This window comes from Urocitellus parryii, chromosome 4, assembly GCF_045843805.1.
Source record: "Urocitellus parryii isolate mUroPar1 chromosome 4, mUroPar1.hap1, whole genome shotgun sequence".
NCBI classification, from domain to species: domain Eukaryota; kingdom Metazoa; phylum Chordata; class Mammalia; order Rodentia; family Sciuridae; genus Urocitellus; species Urocitellus parryii.
The window spans coordinates 55,932,950-55,952,052 of NC_135534.1; the positions used below are offsets into that span (position 1 = coordinate 55,932,950).

The window sequence follows — 19,103 nt, forward strand, 5'->3', positions numbered from 1 at the left end:
CCTGGAATAAGAGCCAGTGGCAGTATGAATGTCCTCATTTAGTCTGGTTTTTGCATAAATCATACTGAACTGAACTCTTCACAATTGTGTTTTGATGGTTTATTCTCCCCAATTCCAGATGGTATGGGCAATAAAGTGTTAATAGATTAGTGGGTCTTTGTAAGTATGCCCTGCAGAGTATGATCCCCAATTATTGTCAGAACTTTGCATATTTAGAAATAAGATATTCTAGAAAACTTTAAATTGGTGAGGGATTCATTTCAGCCTTTGTACCTGAACTTACTGAAAAGGTAAACATAATCACTAATTTTCACAGAAATGTTTCACTACAATATTTACTAAAGTTTCAAGAAAGAAAGGGAGAAAGTTCTGTTCTTCATGTCTTCATAACTTTTTCCACATTGTGGGCCCAATAATAGGTTAGTTATTAAAATATGCTGGGAAACAGGGGGAAAACTGAAAACTAAATACATTAGAAGTATGCCAATGATTCCTAATTGTGTCCAGAATCCCTTCTTAGACTGGGAGTCACAAACAATATGAGGGAGCAGTTCTTGGTTCCACCAGACACGAGTGTCAAATGGTATAAAGACAAAACACATCTTAAAATACTTCTAATTAGAAGACTAATATATCATAAGGGAAGCAATCACAATAATTGAATAAAAGAAACATACCTGAGAAAGGCAAATATCCACAACAGTGCTGCAATAACTAGAGTAAAATATTGGATAACAGGTAAATAACATGGATCAATAGAAATTTTTGCTTCTACAGGAGCAAGGAGCCCTTCTGGTTTATTATTCACAATCATGAAGCACATAATGAGTCATCATAAATATGAATAGCCTTTGGAGAGGGTACACACTTTGGAACCAGAAGTTCTGCTACCTGGGCACATTATTCAGTATGCAGAGAGCTGAAAACTAAATATCGGTCCTCTCTCCTCCATTACAAAAATTTTTCTGGTATTCACTCACTTTTGTAAACTTGATTATGGTATGTATACTTTGTATACATACTAATTATACCAATTAGGCTTAAATGAAATATCACTTAAAATTTTAAATCCTAACTTTTAAAACAGAAATAACATGGAATATAAGGAAATATATTGGGGTTTTTTTGCTATTTTAATTTGAATAGTATGAAGAAAAAATGGGTGTTAAAGTAAATTGTGGGACTGGGGATGTGGCTCAAGCAGTAGTGCACTAACCTGGCATGCGTGGGGCGCTGGGTTTAATCCTCAGCACCACATAAAAAAAATAAAGATGTTGTGTCCACCAAAAACTAAAAAATAAATATTAAAAAATTCTTTCTCTCTCTCTCTCTCAAAAAAAAAAAAAAAAGAAAATGTGTGGTAAGAAAGTAATTTTCTGTCTTAAATTTTTCTAGAAAACTTTGATACACATAAATTGCTAACTTATTTTTAAAATATTATAACTCCAAGGTTCCAAAATTGGTTACAAAGTTTAGAAACTGTTTCTATATTTAACGTTAAAGATAATATAACTACCACCTTTGATATCTAAGATTATATCAAAAAAATGACACCTCAAAACTTGACCCAGATAGTATATAATTGCAATATTAACTGATTACAATATATAAATATGCTGCTAACTTAACTCTAATCATATTCCCACATACATGCTTTTAAATATCAATGTAATTAATGTAAGCATAAGATATTTAAGAAATTTAATTTTCACTGTTAAATACAGTATATGGCCTTATGTGATCTAAAACACCATGTTTGTATTTTTTGTTTTCACTGTGGTAAATTAGAAGGCTATACAGCCAGCCATCTTTTACATTTCAAATTTCAGAAAATCAATTTATCTAATGATTTTTTCCTTGATTTAGAGTAGGCCCATGAAGCCTATACTGTTAAAAAGGTACCTTCTCTTAGGAACACAATTCCTCTGTCACCTGTGGTACATTCATACTGATTCTCAGAGAAAGACAGCTTCTGCATGTTGCTTCAGCAACAACACTCTCCTGTCATTCCTGAATTTCTAATGATGTCATAAAAGTAACCTCACAACCAAACAAAAAAAAATTGGAAAATTCTTGAGCAACCTCGAAATACATAGCAGACATTTTCAGAAGAGAAAAATAATGTTCAAACAGCTCTCCCAAGTTTCTGCAGTGCTCATCTTCAGAGTTACACTTCCTCATGACTGAGGAATAACTGCCATCAGAGAAAGCTGCTTTCTGATCTTAATCTGCTAGCAGCACAGGAGAACTTATTCCACTGGGGATTAACTCATAAGGAAAGCCACATCATCTTGCATCTGATAAAATTCTACCCTGACCAACTCTCAAACCAAGAACTTATTCCAGGTAGAACATGGGTCCCTTGCTCTGAATCAACTGTTTGTAGAGCCACCTTGTGGATCTATACCCAATGACATCTGGTCAGAGCCATAGACAAGAATCAATAAGGCCAATAAAAAAAAAAATTATAATTTGTGTATTTTTAAGGGGCTTTACGAATTTCTAGCCATGAGCCTTAGTTTAGTGCTACTATTGAGAAATAGTTGGGCTGGGTGTGGTGGCACATGGCCTGTAATCCCAGCAGCTCAGGAGGCTGAGACAGGAGGGTCCAAAGTTCAAAGCCAGCCTCAGCAAAAAAAAAAAAAAAAAAAAAAAAAAAAAAAAAAAAAGTGAGGCACTAAGCAACTCAGTGAGACCCTGTCCCTAAATAAAATACAAAATAGTGTTGGGGATGTGGCTCAGTGGTTGAGTGTTCCTGAATTCAATCCCCAGTACAGAAAAAAAGAAAATAATTGGGTAAGCTCTCCAGAAGAAACTAAATGTAAGATAAAATAATCTGTCTGTTTTGTTGGCTTATATTTAGGTGTCAGTTTGGAGCCATAATCCCTCAGCAGTTTCTCTCTTGATAGAATTACTGGTGACTAAAGTTATCTCTTAATATAAATGACACACTTCCTCCTAACTCTAGAAAAAACAGGAATCAGTGTCTTAGTCTGATTTCTGTTGGTAGTAACACAATACCGCAGACTGGTATTTTAAAGAGGTTTATTTTGGCTCATGGTTCTGGAGGTGCAAGATTAAGGGGTTGAATCTGCCAATGGCTTCCTTGCTGGCAGAATTCTGAGGTGGTGCAAGACGTAACATGGCAAGAGACGGGATGTGTATATCCTCTGGTCTCTTAGTCTTTGTATAAAGCCACCAGTATTCAATCACTTGTATTCATCTACCCTGATGACTTTTCTTATCACCACCTAACAGTCCCATTTCTAAAAATACAGATTAAATTTCAAATTTCTGTCCTCTTAAGACCCCCCCAAAGGGATTAAGCTGTAATATCAGTTTAGAGAGGATAAACCTTATTTAAATCATCAGGTTTTTTTTCTACTATTCTATGCATGTGAGGGTTCCAATGATCTTTTTTAAATTTGACAAAATATTTTCAATATTTTTTAGTATTTAGGAATTCAGAAATATTAATTTGAATGTTAAGAGTTACATATTATTTCATATGACAGTCAAAACTTAGTAGTTAAGGGTTGTTTTCACAAGACATAGCAATGATTTCTTTTTTTTTTTATTGGTCGTTCATAACATTATATAGTTCTTGATACATCATATTACACGGTTGATTCACGTGGATTATGAACTCCCGCTTTTACCCCGTATACAAATTGCTGTATCACATCAGTTTCCCTTCCATTGATTGACATATTGCCTTTCTAGTGTCTGATGTATTCTGCTGTCTGTCCTATTCTCTACTATCCCCCCTCCCCTCCCCTCCCCTTCCCTTTTCTCTCTCTACCCCTTCTACTGTAAATCATTTCTTCCATTTGTATTATCTTGTCTTGCCCCTCCTTTCCTCTTATATGACATTTTGTATAACCCTGAGGATCGCCTTCCATTTCCATGCAATTTCCCTTCTCACTCCCTTTCCCTCCCACCTCTCATCCCTATTTAATGTAAATCTTCTTCTCAAGCTCTTCGTCCCTACCCTGTCCTTGTTTACTCCCCTTATATCAAAGGAGTCATTTGGTATTTGTTTTTTAAAGATTGACTAGCTTCACTTAGCATAATCTGCTCTAATGCCATCCATTTCCCTCCAAATTCTATGATTTTGTCATTTTTTAATGCAGAGTAATACTCCATAGTATATAAATGCCACATTTTTTTTATCCATTCATCTATTGAAGGGCATCTAGGCTGGTTCCACAGTCTTGCTATCGTGAATATATAGCAATGATTTCTAAAGTCCCAAGTAATTGAGTGCCTTAGTTATAAAAAAAAAAAAAAAAAAAAAAAAAATTCTTTTTTGGAGGGTACGGTGCGGGGATTGAACTCGGGGACACTTGACCACTGAGCCACATCCCCAGTTTTTTCTGTACTTGCTTAGCACCTCCATTTTGCTGAGGCTGGCTTTGAACTCAGAATCCTCCTGTCTCAGCTTCTCGAGCTGCTGAGATTACAGGTGTATGCCACTGCAAATAGCAAAACATTCACTTTTATAAAATAGTTTCTGACTTATAAACTACCTGCTTTTCTTTGCAGCTGCAAAATAAAGAACATTTTATGAAGCTGAGATTCATTCATCAGGAGTTAAGAGGTTCCATAGGTGAAATTTCATTAGTTAGCACTAAGAAAAATGGAAATATCAAGAAACTCAAACTTCTGATGTGGAAATGATTTAAGCAAGCATTTAAAATGCATATATTATAGTTAAGCATTTAATATTTATGGTTAAAAACATTTTCAATTCTTTCCAGCTTTCTATTTTTTCTTCCTAAAGGAGAGATATTTTACTTCATTTTTGTTTTATATACAGTTGTGTCCAGAAATTTGTAAATACTCTTTAATTTAATTGGTGGTCATTATTCTTCTTTAGATCCCCTCCAAATTGCCTGAGTTATCCAATTCAAAAGGATTTTCACATTAAAATACTTTTATATAAAGTAATACATTTAGCATACCTCTATCATACAGTTCAAGTATGTTAATTTAATCTGGGATTACAGGGTACATATTTTATACTTTTGGACACTTTGGATACTTTTCTGAATTTTTTTATGACAACATGAATATAATTATTCAGACTTAATTTCCACATACAAAATTTTTGTCAATGTATATTACCAGGTTGTTTTGTTTTCTTAAACTCCTTTTCCATTGTAAAAAAGCTTAATTTTTATTAATTACATTCTTGGTGAGATTGTAAACTAATGATTTATTGAAATGTATGTGAGTGGTAGAGTTTGATTTATGTCCTTCAATTGCCTTCATAGCTGTATGACAGCTTACCAGGGTCCTAGATCTCCACCCTGTTCTCCGAACTTTTACTTTGCTATATTAGTTTCTAACATTCAGTGTTCTAAATAGTAGTATAAGAATAGCCTGGTGGGCTGGGGCTGTGGCTCAGCATGTGTGTGAGGCTCTGGGGTTCAATTCTCAGCACCACATATAAATAAACAAAAGGTCTATCGACACCTTAAAAAAAAAAAAAAAAAAGCCTGACTCCCAAATTTGTAGTCTCTCTCCCTGCCTCTGCAGATTGTAGTATTTTGTCTTGTCATTGATGATGATAGGATATATTTTTATTTTTTTTGCATAAAATCTTTTGGTGCAGGGCAATCTTTTTATTCAGCAAGGATTTCTTTAAATTGAATTTTTTAAATGGCTTCAGTTCTTTTCCTCTCTTTTTCATGCTGTTTTTCAAAAGCACCTAATGGTCATTGATCATAGATATTTTTTCCTATGTAATTTTTAGTCAGTTTAATGTTTGGTTTCCCCCTCTTTTTTCTTGGGAGTTTCTCAAACTTATTTTCATTAATTTTAATTTAGTTTTTTTTTTTTTTTTTACATCTAACTCGGACTGCAGTTTTCTTTTTCTTTAACTCGGACTGCAGTTTTCTTTTTCTTTTTTTTTTAAAGAGAGAGTGAGGGAGGAGAGAGAGAGTGAGAATATTTTAATATTTATTTTTTAGTTCTCGGCGGACACAACATCTTTGTTTGTATGTGGTGCTGAGGATCGAACCCGGGCCTCACGCATGCCAGGCGAGCGCGCTACCGCTTGAGCCACATGCCCAGCCCTGCAGTTTTCTTTTTGATTTTGTTGGATTCTTTCATCCTCAGCCTGCTCCCTTTCTCTCAATCTCACTCCTCTTGTGTTACTTTTTTCAGAGTCTTTATCTCCCTATACATTTAAAAATAAAAACAAATCCTTCCACACACTTTCTCATGTCCCCTAGTTTTCTCTTTTTAATACACTTGCCCCTTAGTGTAATATCTTTCTGTAAGAATTTAATATTTTATCCACAGGTCCTCATAATATTGAATCTTCCCGTCTAGAAGAGTTCTGTACAAACAGAATGACAAGAGTCCCCTTTTTTTCCCCAACTACCTGTGTGGCTGCTAATACAGTGTCCAGTCTGCTCAGGCTGTCATACCAAAAGGCCATGAACTGAGTATCTTAAACTTACTTCTCAATATTATGGAGGCTGAAAGATCAAGAGCAGACAGGGTTGATTTCTGGTGAGGTCTCTCACCTTTTGCCTTCTTGCTGTGTCCCCACATGGCCTTTATTATGTGTACTTGCCCACTCTTTGTATCCCTTTCCCTTCTTATAAGTATGTCCTATTACATTAGGACCCTACTTTTTTCACTTCATTTAAGTAAATAAGTACTTCCTTAAAGGACCCACCTCCAAATACTTCCACATTAGGAGTTAGCATCTCAACATATGACTTTTGGAGGAACATAATTCAACCCAGAACATTTTTTTTTTTCAGGGAAAATTAAGATTTTCAGCCTTTGGTCATACTCTAGGTCACCCATTGTATCTAATTCTGGGCTGCAGAAGGGGAGCTTTTTCCTGTTCCTGCCTCTGTGTACCCTGATTTTGATGGAGAGAACCGATTCCTGAGTGCCTCAAATTGTTAAGCCCTTTATTAAATGGAATACCTGGAGCAGCTCCAGCTGCCAAGAACCCTGTGCTGCCTGACTCTTCTCACAGATTGTTGATATCACTCCCAGTGTATGGAGCACAAATTATTTTCAAATAGAAATCTCTTTTAAGATTATTTAGGATTCTATGTGTACTTTGTCTACTTCATTTCCTCTTTTAGAAACAATTTTATTTCTGATTTACTTCTTGGTTTCACTTTTAAGGACCAAGTTCCTCAGAAAGCATGGGTTGATTCCCATGAGGAAGCAAGCTCATGGGAGATCCCTCCTGACTTCTGTCTGCCTCTGTTGTTCCACAGATCAGTGTTGGAGGGGACAGTTATCCTTTGATCCATCTTCTTCAGAGTTGTAGTTAGGGAAATACCTCTCAGATTTTAAAAATGTATTTCCATTAAAGATTTTAAAAATGCTTTCATACACATTTTCATGGGGAATTGGGGATGGGAGAGATAAGCTTTCTTCCCTCCTTAACTCTGTCACAGCCTTACACTTAAATAACTGATTCTATGAAGGGAAGCTGAAATTTCAGTCAAGGTTCCCCCCAAACTGACAAATCTTTACCCTCTGGCTGGGTGTGAGTGGTGATTGTCATTCTTCTGTAGGATGCATCATTTCTGTTTTTTTGATTTTGTTTTCCAGGTTGGAATTCTGTGAATTAACTGCAGTTTGTTGTCTAAATATATCGAAGGCTCTCATCAAAAGCCAGAGCCTGATATTTCTGAATCTGTCGGCCAATAATCTGTTGGATGATGGCGTGAAGTTGTTATGTGAGGCCTTACGACATCCAAAATGTTGCCTAGAGAGACTGTCGTGAGTCTATTTTTATAACTTCATCATGGTTTAAATAGGGAAAAGCCTGAGTCTTAATATTAACAGGCTGGTTTGTCAGTCCTAGGTGAATTTTGAAAGTACCTCCTGTTTCGGTACTTCTCTTTTTCTGTGTGTGTCTGGGGATTGAATCCATGACTTTGTGTATGCAAAGCATGTGATATACCACTGAACTACACCAGCAGCCCTCTTTTCCTCTTCTACATGACTTTTTAGATAATTTTCTTTCTGATCAAGCTTATTTTCCTTCCTTTTCTAGATTTCTCCTCTTCCTTTGTTTCACTCTATCCTGTACATGGCTACAATGACATTCACAATTTAAGTAGATTTGTTGAGGTTAATCCCATAGTAAAGAATCAAATTTATAAGCACCTGCTAATTTCCTTGTGAAGGAGAAGAGACATGGACTGTGGAAATTGAAGGATACTTTCCCATCTGTTTATCCTTCAGCTTGGAAAGTTGTGGCCTCACAGAAGTTGGTTGTGAGGATCTTTCATTGGCTCTCCTCAGCAATAAGACACTGACACATTTATGCCTGGCAGACAATGTTTTGGGAGATGATGGAGTAAAGCTTGTAAGTGATGCCTTGAAAGACCCACAGTGTACTCTACAGAGCCTTGTGTAAGTGTCTACTAGTTTTCATCCTTCCAATATAATATGCATTGTAAAGTATATTTAAAATGATATTGTTCAAATGTGTTTTCCACAATTCATGTATCAGAAATTTAATTTCTAATGCAGCAGTGTTGAGGTGGTGGTATCTTTCAAATGTGATTAGGTCATGAGAGATATTAGACATATCTCCTCAATTTTGGACATCCAACTTCCAGAACTGTTTTCTATAATTTTCCCCAGGTGTTCTGTTACAGTAGCACCAAGCTAAGATGGAGACATTAGGAACAAATACTGACTCTTGTTTTCCTAGCTTAATGATGACTCTTGTTTTCCTAGCTTAATGATTACCCCTTAATGATGATGATGATGCTAATAACTGCCATGTATTGTATCCTTACTCTATTCTTGACACTGTGCTGAGTTTATTTAAGCTGTGCAAGGGTACCTGATGGTGTCAAACTGACCACATTCATTCTAGGTATCTCAGGTCAAGAATGTGAGGCTTAGATAATGTATCTTGTCTAACATCTCACAAGAAAATGATGAATTCAGAACTAAAGTTTACCAACTATGCAACTCTGTCATTTGGGCTTAGAATGAACTTTTTATATAGGTATTTTTTTGTTTCTTGCACAAACACATTACATACTCCTTAAACAGAAATAATAGCATTCCATTGTATGGCTGAATCACAATGTGCTTATTCTGTTAATTTTTTCTAGATAATTTCCTAGACATACAATTGATAAGCCAAAGTTTGGATTTTTGTTTTCTTTTTTGGGGAGGTCAAATGTTCCAGATAGGTTGTTTATATTCCCAGCAGTAGTCTAGGGACCTTCATTTTAATGCCCCACTAGGTATTCACAATCTTTCTGATCAGTATTAGAAAGTTGAAAAATAATGCGTAATTTGATGTTGAACATATTTTCAAATTGTTTTAGGCTCTTTATTCTCTAGGAATTGCTTCTTCATAGGCTTACTTTTCTTATGCATGTTTTCTGATATGTTATATATATTATGGTTATTAATATCACATATACTTATTACATATTGCAAATAATTTTCCTAGCATGTTGCTTTATTTCCACTTTCTCTATGGTTATTTTCATAATATAGAAATTTAAATTTTTTCATAAGGTCAGATTCTGCCTCATGACTTCTAGAGGTTTTATCAAAATTGGAAATACCTTTCTTAAAAAAAAAATCCACTTAAGTCATTATCTTGTGTTCTTAATGGTTTTGTTTTTAACATTTGCATGTTAAATTATGCAAAGTTTATTCCAATTTAACATTTACATGTTAAATTATTCCCAATTTTGTCTTAAGATTTATACTTATCAGATCTATTGTACAAAAATAATTTATGGCACGATGTCTTGTTCTTATTGATCGAACATGCCACTTTTATTACATATGAAGAATGCTTATTTTATTATGATTACTCCTATTATATGCCATCTGCCTGTTGCTCTATTCTGCAATAGTACTGTATTCAATATAAAAAGGTTAACGTTGGTTTTAGAGTAAGAAAAACTGAAGAACATGAATCCAGTCTTGAATACAATTTGATGCAGACATAAATGTCCCATGTGAGACAGGCTGCTAGTCAAGAGTGTCTGATTTGAGATTGGGTGTTGGCAAGTGATTATAAGCTAAAATTTTTCAGATATAAAAATCTCTGGGCAGTAGAAGAATGTTTCCATCTTTCCTTACATTGTCCTTCCTCTAGGCTGAGGTGCTGCCATTTCACTTCACTGAGCAGTGAATATCTCTCAACTTCTCTTGTGCACAATAAGAGCCTCAAGCATCTGGACCTGGGTTCAAACTATCTTCAAGATGATGGAGTAAAGCTTCTGTGTGATGTCTTCCGGCAGCCAAGCTGTAATCTTCAGGATTTGGAGTGGGTTTTCTGGGACTTTACTGTTGGGTAGTTTCAGTTACAGGCTGTCTTAAGGGTAGAGGAGATTTGGGGGGCGAGGTGAGGAAGGCTGAGATCTGGGTATCAGGGAAAAGTGTATAGAGCTGATTTTCTGTCATTCTGCCTGAGACAAGCTGAAGAAGTCTGTCCATCAGATTTGTTTTTTAATCAGTCACTATATCGGCTTCCCTCGGGTAAGACCCAGCAGCATCAGGCTAAATAGGAGTCACTTTTCTCTTTCCTTGGCTGTGAATCTGTGTCTCTTCCATTTATAGCCACGAAGCTGAAATTGTACTCTTGTTTTTCTTTATATTTAAACTCAGGTTTATGATTTTTTTACAAAGAAACTGCAAGGGTTATATTTTTTTAAAAAATCCTATAGCCCCATTTCACATCCAACATTTTTAATCCTATGTCCCCTCTTGGTCTGTGAGCAAGTACACATACATATGTATGGCCTTTGTGTATACATTATTGTATAGACATGACTTTAGGGTTTCTGTTCACTTGATATTATTTCAGAAACACATTTAAATATATATTAAAATCATCTTAATGACTGCATGATATTTAATATTTCAATGTATAAATATTGTGGCTAGAGTGCAGCAGGGTAGAGGAGTCACTTTGTAATCTTGGCTCACTTTTCCTTAAGGGCCTCCACTGGGACTAGTAGCTTGGATAATTCATTAAGCACATGAACCCAGAATTGATTTTCGAAACTGTAAACTCAAGATCCTTGGAGTACTCAGAAGTAGTTGTCTTGAGTGGGCTGACTCATGATAACCACACTTCCAAATTGGTTTAAGTTTATTGTGACATTGTAAACACCAAGGTGATTGAGCCACCTTTACTTTCTTCAGGAAAATGTATGATATGGATTATTATGTGATTCTCTGAAATTTCCTTGATTATTTAATTGGAAGATAAAGTTTTACTTAATGGAAATTATTGCAAATCCAATACCTTCATTTCATTACAGAGATTAAATTTCTAAGTGATCTGTACACTCAGGGTCAGCCCACTTCTCTCCTGGGTATTGCTATAAACATAATTTTTTTTTTTTGCTTAGTTATCTCATAGCATCTAAGCAAGCCATGCCCTTTCTTTTAACCAATGTTAACATAAATAAGAGCTAGTTGCTGAGGCCATTGAACTAAAGGCCATTGAAAGTGATACTCTCATTCTCAATTAACATGATTACACAAAAATAAATATAAATCCAGTCATAATGTATACCATACATTGGTAGAAGGACCCAAGGAGCAAGGAGAAGGACCTCACAATGGACACAGAAGTTCTTTAGGCTCAAAAGATGAAGAGGATTTTGTCATGCAGGGATATCCTAGGCAAAGGAAAGGAGGGAGAGAGAAAAAGGGAATAAGAATTGCCGTTGTATTTGGAGAAAAATGCATGTGTAAAGTTAGAAAATACTTTGGGGACAGAGTATGAGGAGGGAAAGCTTAAGGCCATGCAGAGGACCTGCAAGAAACAGCTTTTCATATGCTTTCTTATTTGAAGATGAAACCTTGAGGTAGATTCCTGGAAAGCTTTTTTTTTTTCTTTTTTGAATTTCAAAAAATCTATTAAAAATGTAAATAATTTATCTGTGTTTCTTGGAAAAGCTTATATCCATTTTTTTTAAAATCGAGGGTATAATCACTTTTTCTTTATCAGCTTTATAGGTAGCAATCTGTTGGTGGGGGGCGGAGTTTTACCCACTGGGTTTCTTTTGCATTGTTTGCTAGTAACATTAGACCTTCCCATGTGTGTTCTGGGTTGTAGATTGAGAAGAGGTTCAAATGTCTGGGCAGCTCTACTAGGACAAAGTTAACTAAGCCTGACAACTGAAGGATTCACTTCTCTTTTTTATTTCTTGCAGATTAATGGGTTGTGTTCTCACTAATGCATGTTGTTTGGATCTGGCTTCAGTTATTTTAAACAACCCAAACCTGCACAGCCTAGACCTTGGGAATAATGAACTGAAGGATGATGGGATGAAAATTCTATGTGATGCTTTAAGACATCCAAATAGTAACATTCAGAAGCTTGGGTGAGTTTGTAGTTGTATCATTAGGAAAATGATACCTGTTTGATGGCTAGTATAGATAGTAGTTTCATGTGTGGAGAGAATGAAAAAACAATGAGGACTAGAAGGTAAGTTACTCTGAGAAATAAGAATCTGAATTTCAAATATATGGGTCAATGTGTATTACATGTTCTTTGGTATAAAAGATACATATTAAGTAAATGGTACCTGTTTGGGCTTCTCCGTTCATCCTTCAGGTATTCCATTTGTTCGTGAATTAATTTTTCTTTTTAAATCAAATACTTTACTAATCATCTTATGTCTATAAAACACAAGGAGCTTGCAATCTAATAAACGCTGATCCTATGTACTTCTTATGTTCAATCTTGTGTTCAGTTTTTTATTTAAATCTTGAACTGATATTGGCTAGTTCATTTTCATCTGTACAACGTAAGTTATTGACCTCTAGGTCAGGAATTGGATTCTCCATGTGGGAAACCAGGACACAATACGTTTCAGCCTTTAGGAATTCACCATCTCCCAGAGAAATCTTCCTTGACTCTTACAAGAAAGTGCTGCTGTGCCAGTGTTTCCATACCTTTTATAATAATGCTGATATTGTAACTATCATGTCTGAGATAGAATTTTATCCTATTTACAACCTAATAACTTAGCCTGCTTCTATTTCATGGATGCTGGAAGAAAACACATTATTTCTTTCAGACAAAAGGACTTCATTAGAAAGAGTATCAATGTCAGTTCCCTTTTCCCCCAGGCTTTTCTGGACTGTCATGGAGGGCTCAGATGGATGCCTGAACATGCCACTGTAGAGCAAGTGAGAATAAGCCTGCTCTTCGTCCTGGAGAGAGATGTTACTCTATCATTTAGGTTGCTCCATGAAAATACAGCCCTGAGAAATGGCCTTGGTAGAGTTATCAGAAACTTGTGTTCTTGTTAGCAAAACATGTGGGAGAGTGACAGATCAATGGAAAAATGTCTTGTAACAATATCCATCCCTTGTTTCTATACAATACAGTATTAGCTTCTTGTGAATTTTCACATGAGTGTGCTACTCCATTAGCCACTCTGATTAATCTACTCAATAGAAGCTGGAACTGTATCTGTTCAATTAATCCCACATACTATTTAATGAAGACCATGATAAAACTCCAAGTACAGAAAGAGGCCAACTTATAGTATTGATTTCAATCACAATGCTAGGGTCCTAGATTCAGCCAACTGAATAAATCCCAAAAGAACTAATAGGTCTTTCATCTGTTATGATCCACACAAAGGAATTTAGAATGACCTGCAAATCTGATTTCAGTGGCAATAAATGGGGCAAAATATGGACCCAAAGCAACCCATATCTCCAATAAGGGACATTAAGTGGTCCACTGTTCCCCACATACATAAGGCTCAAAAGAGCACAGGACACTCTAATTTGGGATGTATTGCTGTAATTGATTTGGGTCACCATTAGACAAGTTTGGTTAAGAGAGGTAGACAGTCACATTGATAATTACAGCTAATTCATTGGCCATACATAGTTTAACCCAAGACTGTTCTGGCATCAGGAAATCCAAGTGAAGTGAGGCTGTGCTGGTTGTTGTAGTTATACACATATGATGGGGGTCCACATTGGGGTTTCCAATGATAGCATCAGGCACAGGAGAATAGCTCAGTGCCTCCTGCATCCCCAGGAGGTTTTCTATGTATACAGCTTGTGGACAGACATGACAACCCAGGCAGATTTCTGGGTGCAGCTGTTGCTGGATTTATAAAGACCAAATAGTTATTTTGCCAGGCTGTAGTGTTGGAACTTTGTGTGTGTGTGTGGGCGGGGGAAGAGAACTTTAATTGTTCTCCCTACTCTTTATACTTCTCAGGTTCTTGTTGTTGCCCCCTAATTACATCTTGGTGGCCATAACTTCACCTACTTTTCAGCCATTCCTCACCCGTACCCAAACCTTTAGCCCAGTGGGATCTGGGGTAGAGAGATGGAAGCATCTTTACAATATTTATAGAAACTCCTCATCTCCCACACCCTTTATATTCCATATTCTATTTACTATCTCCTAAATAGCAAAGGCAATTATGAAGCAGATGGATCTTTCATTACCTTTTAAAATATGGTTGGAGATATATAAAAGTCCATTTTAATATATTTCCTATATAGATACTCATTTTCTCTAGCAAAAATTCATTGAAGTTTTTTCTCTCCTTCTTGGCAGGGACACCTTTGTTACTTGTTACATTTTTGTTGGTGGATGGATCTGCCACTGGATTTTCTCTTCTTTCCCTTTAGCCTGTTTGTAATTCCCCAGGCCCAATAGTGCACTGTCTTAGAACAATTCTATAATAAGTCCTGATGTCTACTAGACCGAGTCTTCCAAAAATATTTCTGATGATAATCTTCAAAATAATTTTGACTCTTCTCCTTTGCATTTCCAAGTTAATTTTCAAATATCAGATTATCAATTATCATGCACAAGCACCTGCCACACCTACCTGTTAACTGGAATTGCATTGAATCTATCAATGAGTGAGTCTCTTGATATGCCAAAATGAAGTATTTCTCAGTTTAAGTCTACCAATAAAGCTTACTAATTTTCCCGAAGTGGATGTATACTTTGTTGTTTACCTATTCTAAAACTAATGCCATCAAAAATAGTTAATTGCTATTTTTTTCATTGTGTTTCATAGATACACAGTTGGTTTTGTATGTTGATTTCATATATGTGGCCTGTCACATTCTCTTGTTGATTCTATTTTAGATTATTTTGGATTTTCTAGGTATTCAGTCAGACCATTTGGGAATAATGTTATTTTCCTTTTCAGACCTTATGTTTTTATTTTTATGACCTTAATAACTGTTAATATGTGATATAATATTAATATGTCCAGGGAGAGTGGGATTCCTTCTGTTGTTCCTCATATCCAAAACAAAATTTCAGTAAATCACTCACTTATCAATTTAAAAAATTCTTTTCTATACCTAGCTTGTGAAAAGTTTTTGTTTATATTTTAAAATTCTGAGTAGGTGTCTAACTTAAGAAATTTGCCAAACCTGTTTACATTTGTTATATCAACCTGGGCTAAAAGCAACTCAGTCATATCTCTTTCGTGTGTGTGTGTGTGTGTGTGTGTGTGTGTGTGTGTGTGTATGAATGAGAGAGAGGGACACTTATTTTGTCAGTATAAGTATTTACACATCTTTGTTCATAATGGAGATTATGTTATTATTTCTTGTGCATTTCTTGCCTCATTAAGCTTTTGTATCTAAGTTGCAGTAATTTTATAAATTGAGTTTGGGAATATTGCTTCCTTTTCAGATTCCTGGGAGGAATGTAATAAGACTGGAATTACTTGAATTTTGTAAAACTTTCTGGTGAAACAGAGTTTCCATTGCAGATTGTTTTAAATCTAGATTATATTTTAAAAATATGGTTAGGTTTTTTATTGAGTACTTTTTTGTATGTTTTCTTATTGATTTTATGTACTTAATCCAAATTATAGAACTTATTGGCAAGTTTCCAATAATATTTTACTATCTGTTGAATGTCTAAAACACCAATAGTTATCTCTTTTCTTAATCCTGATATTGGTAATTTGAGCAGCTTCACATTTCATTTTTTTTTCAAAGAACAACACTGATTTCTCTGTTCTACTGTATATATACTTTATATTTCATTAATTATATAATCTTATTTCTTGTACTTTCATTTATTTTGGATTTTGCCATTTTTCCTAACTTCTTGAATTGGATGCTTATTTAGATCATATAACCTTACGTTTCTTTTTATTACCTTCATAACTGGCATACTTCATTCTGTAAGTATTGATATTGTATGCAGTGTTTTGTTTTTAATCTAAAATATTTTTAGAAGTCCCTTATATTTTTCTTTAAGACATATGGGTTGAGCTGGGGATGTGGCTCAAGTGGTAGCCCCTTGCCTGGCATGCATGGGGCACTGGGTTCGATCCTCAACACCACATAAAAATAAAAATAAACATGTTGTGTCCACCTTAAAAAAAAAAAACTAAAAATATTTTTAAAAAGACATGGGTTATTTTAAAATGTATTTTTTTTAATGTGGTGCTGAGGATTGAACCCAGTACCTCACACATTCTAGGCAAACACTACCACTGAGCCTATATTTCTTAATTTTTGAACATTAACCGCTAGCATTGTGATCTGAGAAAATACTGTATGTGATTTTAATCTTTTGAGATCTGTTGGCATTTGCTTCATGGGTCAATATATAGTTAGTTTTTGTATATGTTCTACTGTGCACTTGAAAAGAGTATGTAGAGTTGCTGGTTGCAGTATCCTATGGTTTGCATATTAGTTGAACGTGTTCCTCAAAGATGCATACGCTGGCAGGCTGGCCCTAGTGTGACTGTGTTGAAGTATGGAACCTTGAAGGGATGGGACCCAGTGGCAGATGATTAGGTTACTGGAAACATCGCCCTCAGAAGGATTTTTTTTTCCTTTAAGATAACTTAGTTAATGACCATGAAAATATATTAAATCTCCATTATAATATTAGATTTGTCTTTCACTTTCTGGTTCTGTTTTTCTTTTTATATTTTTGGAACCATTATTAGGGATTGAAAATTTAAATTGATTAAATTTTCTGATGAATTCTTGAAAACCCTTTGTTTTATAATGCTTTTCACCCTAAGGTGTATTTTATGTAATATTTATGAATGCTGTGTTATAATTAGTGTAACCACCTCTCTTCCACATTAACATGAATTCCATGTGGGTAGCAACTTAATTTTTTTATATGATCAGCACCTGCATATGTGCTTATGTAAACATAAGGTAAACCTTATGTTTAGCTTGCACACAACTGTTCAATGGCAAGGTAAACATAAGGTGAAAATTATATTCAAATTAGTTGGTTGGTGAAACATCAGGTGCAGAAGGTAGTATATATACTTGCATAGTTATTCTTTGGACTATATTTATAGGCTTGTAATTCATAATAAGGGAAGGTATATGCTCAGCCTATAAATACCTAGTAATAATATTATGAGTACTTGTAATCCTTGAATTAGTATTCTTTTTTTTTTTTTTTAAAGTTCTGAAATCCCACTCAAAGCTCACAGATCCTTATGTGCTTGCTCTCTGTCATGGGATAAAGTCATTTTTATCTTTTGTCTCTCTTCCCTACAGGTTGGAATACTGTAGTTTGACCTCTCTCTGTTGTCAGGATCTTTCTTCTACTCTTCTCAGCAACCAAAGACTGATAAACATGAACCTGACACAGAATGCCTTAGGGAGTGAAGGAATTGGGAAGTTATGTGAAGCCTTGAAGTCTCAGGAATGTAAACTACAAATTCTAGGGTAAGTCTTCAGTAGCTTCTCAGGAGAAGAGTTTCCAGTAATGAGAAATTTGGGGAACCACTCATTTATCACAGGCCTAAGAACCTGATTTGGATCATTTGGAGGATTACTACTAGCACACTGAATTTTGAACGACACAATACAGCATAGTAGTTGAATTGAGCACTCTGAAACCAGGCTACCTGAGTATGGTTTCTGATCTCTCTTCTTATTAAATGTTTAATGTAGGATAATCCCCCTATCACTGTTTTGGTTTCCTTATCTGTAGGTTAAATTATAAAATTGACATGTAGGATTATTGTGAAGATTACTGAATCAGTATAGGCTAAGTACTTATAAAAGGGCCTAGCATAACAAGCAATGAATGTGTTAGCTATTTTCAACATTATCATTAGTAGTACTATTTTGCTTGGATAGGAAAAGGCTCTTGCTACATTTAATTTTACTTTGACTACTGTATCTCCTTCACTGCATCTCTCTGTTCCCTTTCCTACTCACCATCCATGCTCATATTCTCTATTTTAAGAGACAGGTTTTGTTTTGCTTTTGTCTCTTTTACTGAAATTTCACAGAGGAAGTGGAAGGCTATAGGAAAATTGAGTTCAGGAAAAGAGATTTCACCTTGTTTTCTCAGGTTGTGCAAAGAGGCATTTGATGAGGAAGCCCAGAAGCTGCTAGAAGAGGTTGAAGTAAGCAATCCACATTTAGTCATTAAGCCCTATTGTAATGATTATGGTGAAGAAGATGGGTCCTGGTGGTGGTGTTCCTGATTTGAAGACCCTGACATTACTTGAAAAAATAAAAATTAAATAAAACTTCAGAATGGCAAAGACTTTGGTTCTTAGCATAATAAGATAATCTCTGCACAGAAATATTGCAGGTGATATGTTAGATACTGATTAGTCACTTCTCTGTAAAACATTGGTTCTACTTGACACAAGTCTTTTTAGGCTAAAGGAAATGAAAAAAAAAAAAGCTCTCTGAAAAGAATATCATGTTTTTAGTTGGATTCAAAACTTAAGAACTCGGGTAGGAGAAGCCTAGAAATAAGACCTGAGGATGGGACTAAAGAATTTTTTTTAAGTGCTTTCTTAGGATTTATAAGGTAGGGGCTCAGGAATTAAAAGGGCCAAGCACAAGTTGACAGTTCTCTTAAAAGCTATGCCTGTAGCATAGGGGAGCTACAGCCCCAGCATAGGGGGGCTGTAGCTCAGTGGAAAAGCACTTGCCTAGCTTATGTGAGGCTCTGGGTTTGTTTCCCAGCACTGAAAGAAGAAAAAATAACCAGGCCCAGCCTGATATAGTCTCTTCTGTCATTTACCATTGGTGAAAACAGGCCAGCCAGATTTAAGGTCAGCTAATTATTGATGGGCATTGAGTCAAAGAATTTGCTTTCCTTACTC

General features: G+C 35.4%; 1 protein-coding gene across 1 annotated transcript in view; it reads left to right on the plus strand.

Annotated features, from left to right (window-relative positions):
• The window catches only part of Nlrp14 (NLR family pyrin domain containing 14), a 31,104-nt gene extending 12,634 nt beyond the window's left edge, over window positions 1-18,470 (plus strand). Inside the window, exons 6-11 of the mRNA XM_026414999.2 lie at window positions 7,594-7,764; window positions 8,233-8,403; window positions 10,127-10,297; window positions 12,198-12,368; window positions 17,530-17,700; window positions 18,335-18,470. Coding sequence (XP_026270784.1) covers window positions 7,594-7,764; window positions 8,233-8,403; window positions 10,127-10,297; window positions 12,198-12,368; window positions 17,530-17,700; window positions 18,335-18,470 — 991 coding nt within the window. The remainder of the gene's footprint in view (window positions 1-7,593; window positions 7,765-8,232; window positions 8,404-10,126; window positions 10,298-12,197; window positions 12,369-17,529; window positions 17,701-18,334) is intronic.
• Window positions 18,471-19,103: the final 633 nt, after the last annotated feature.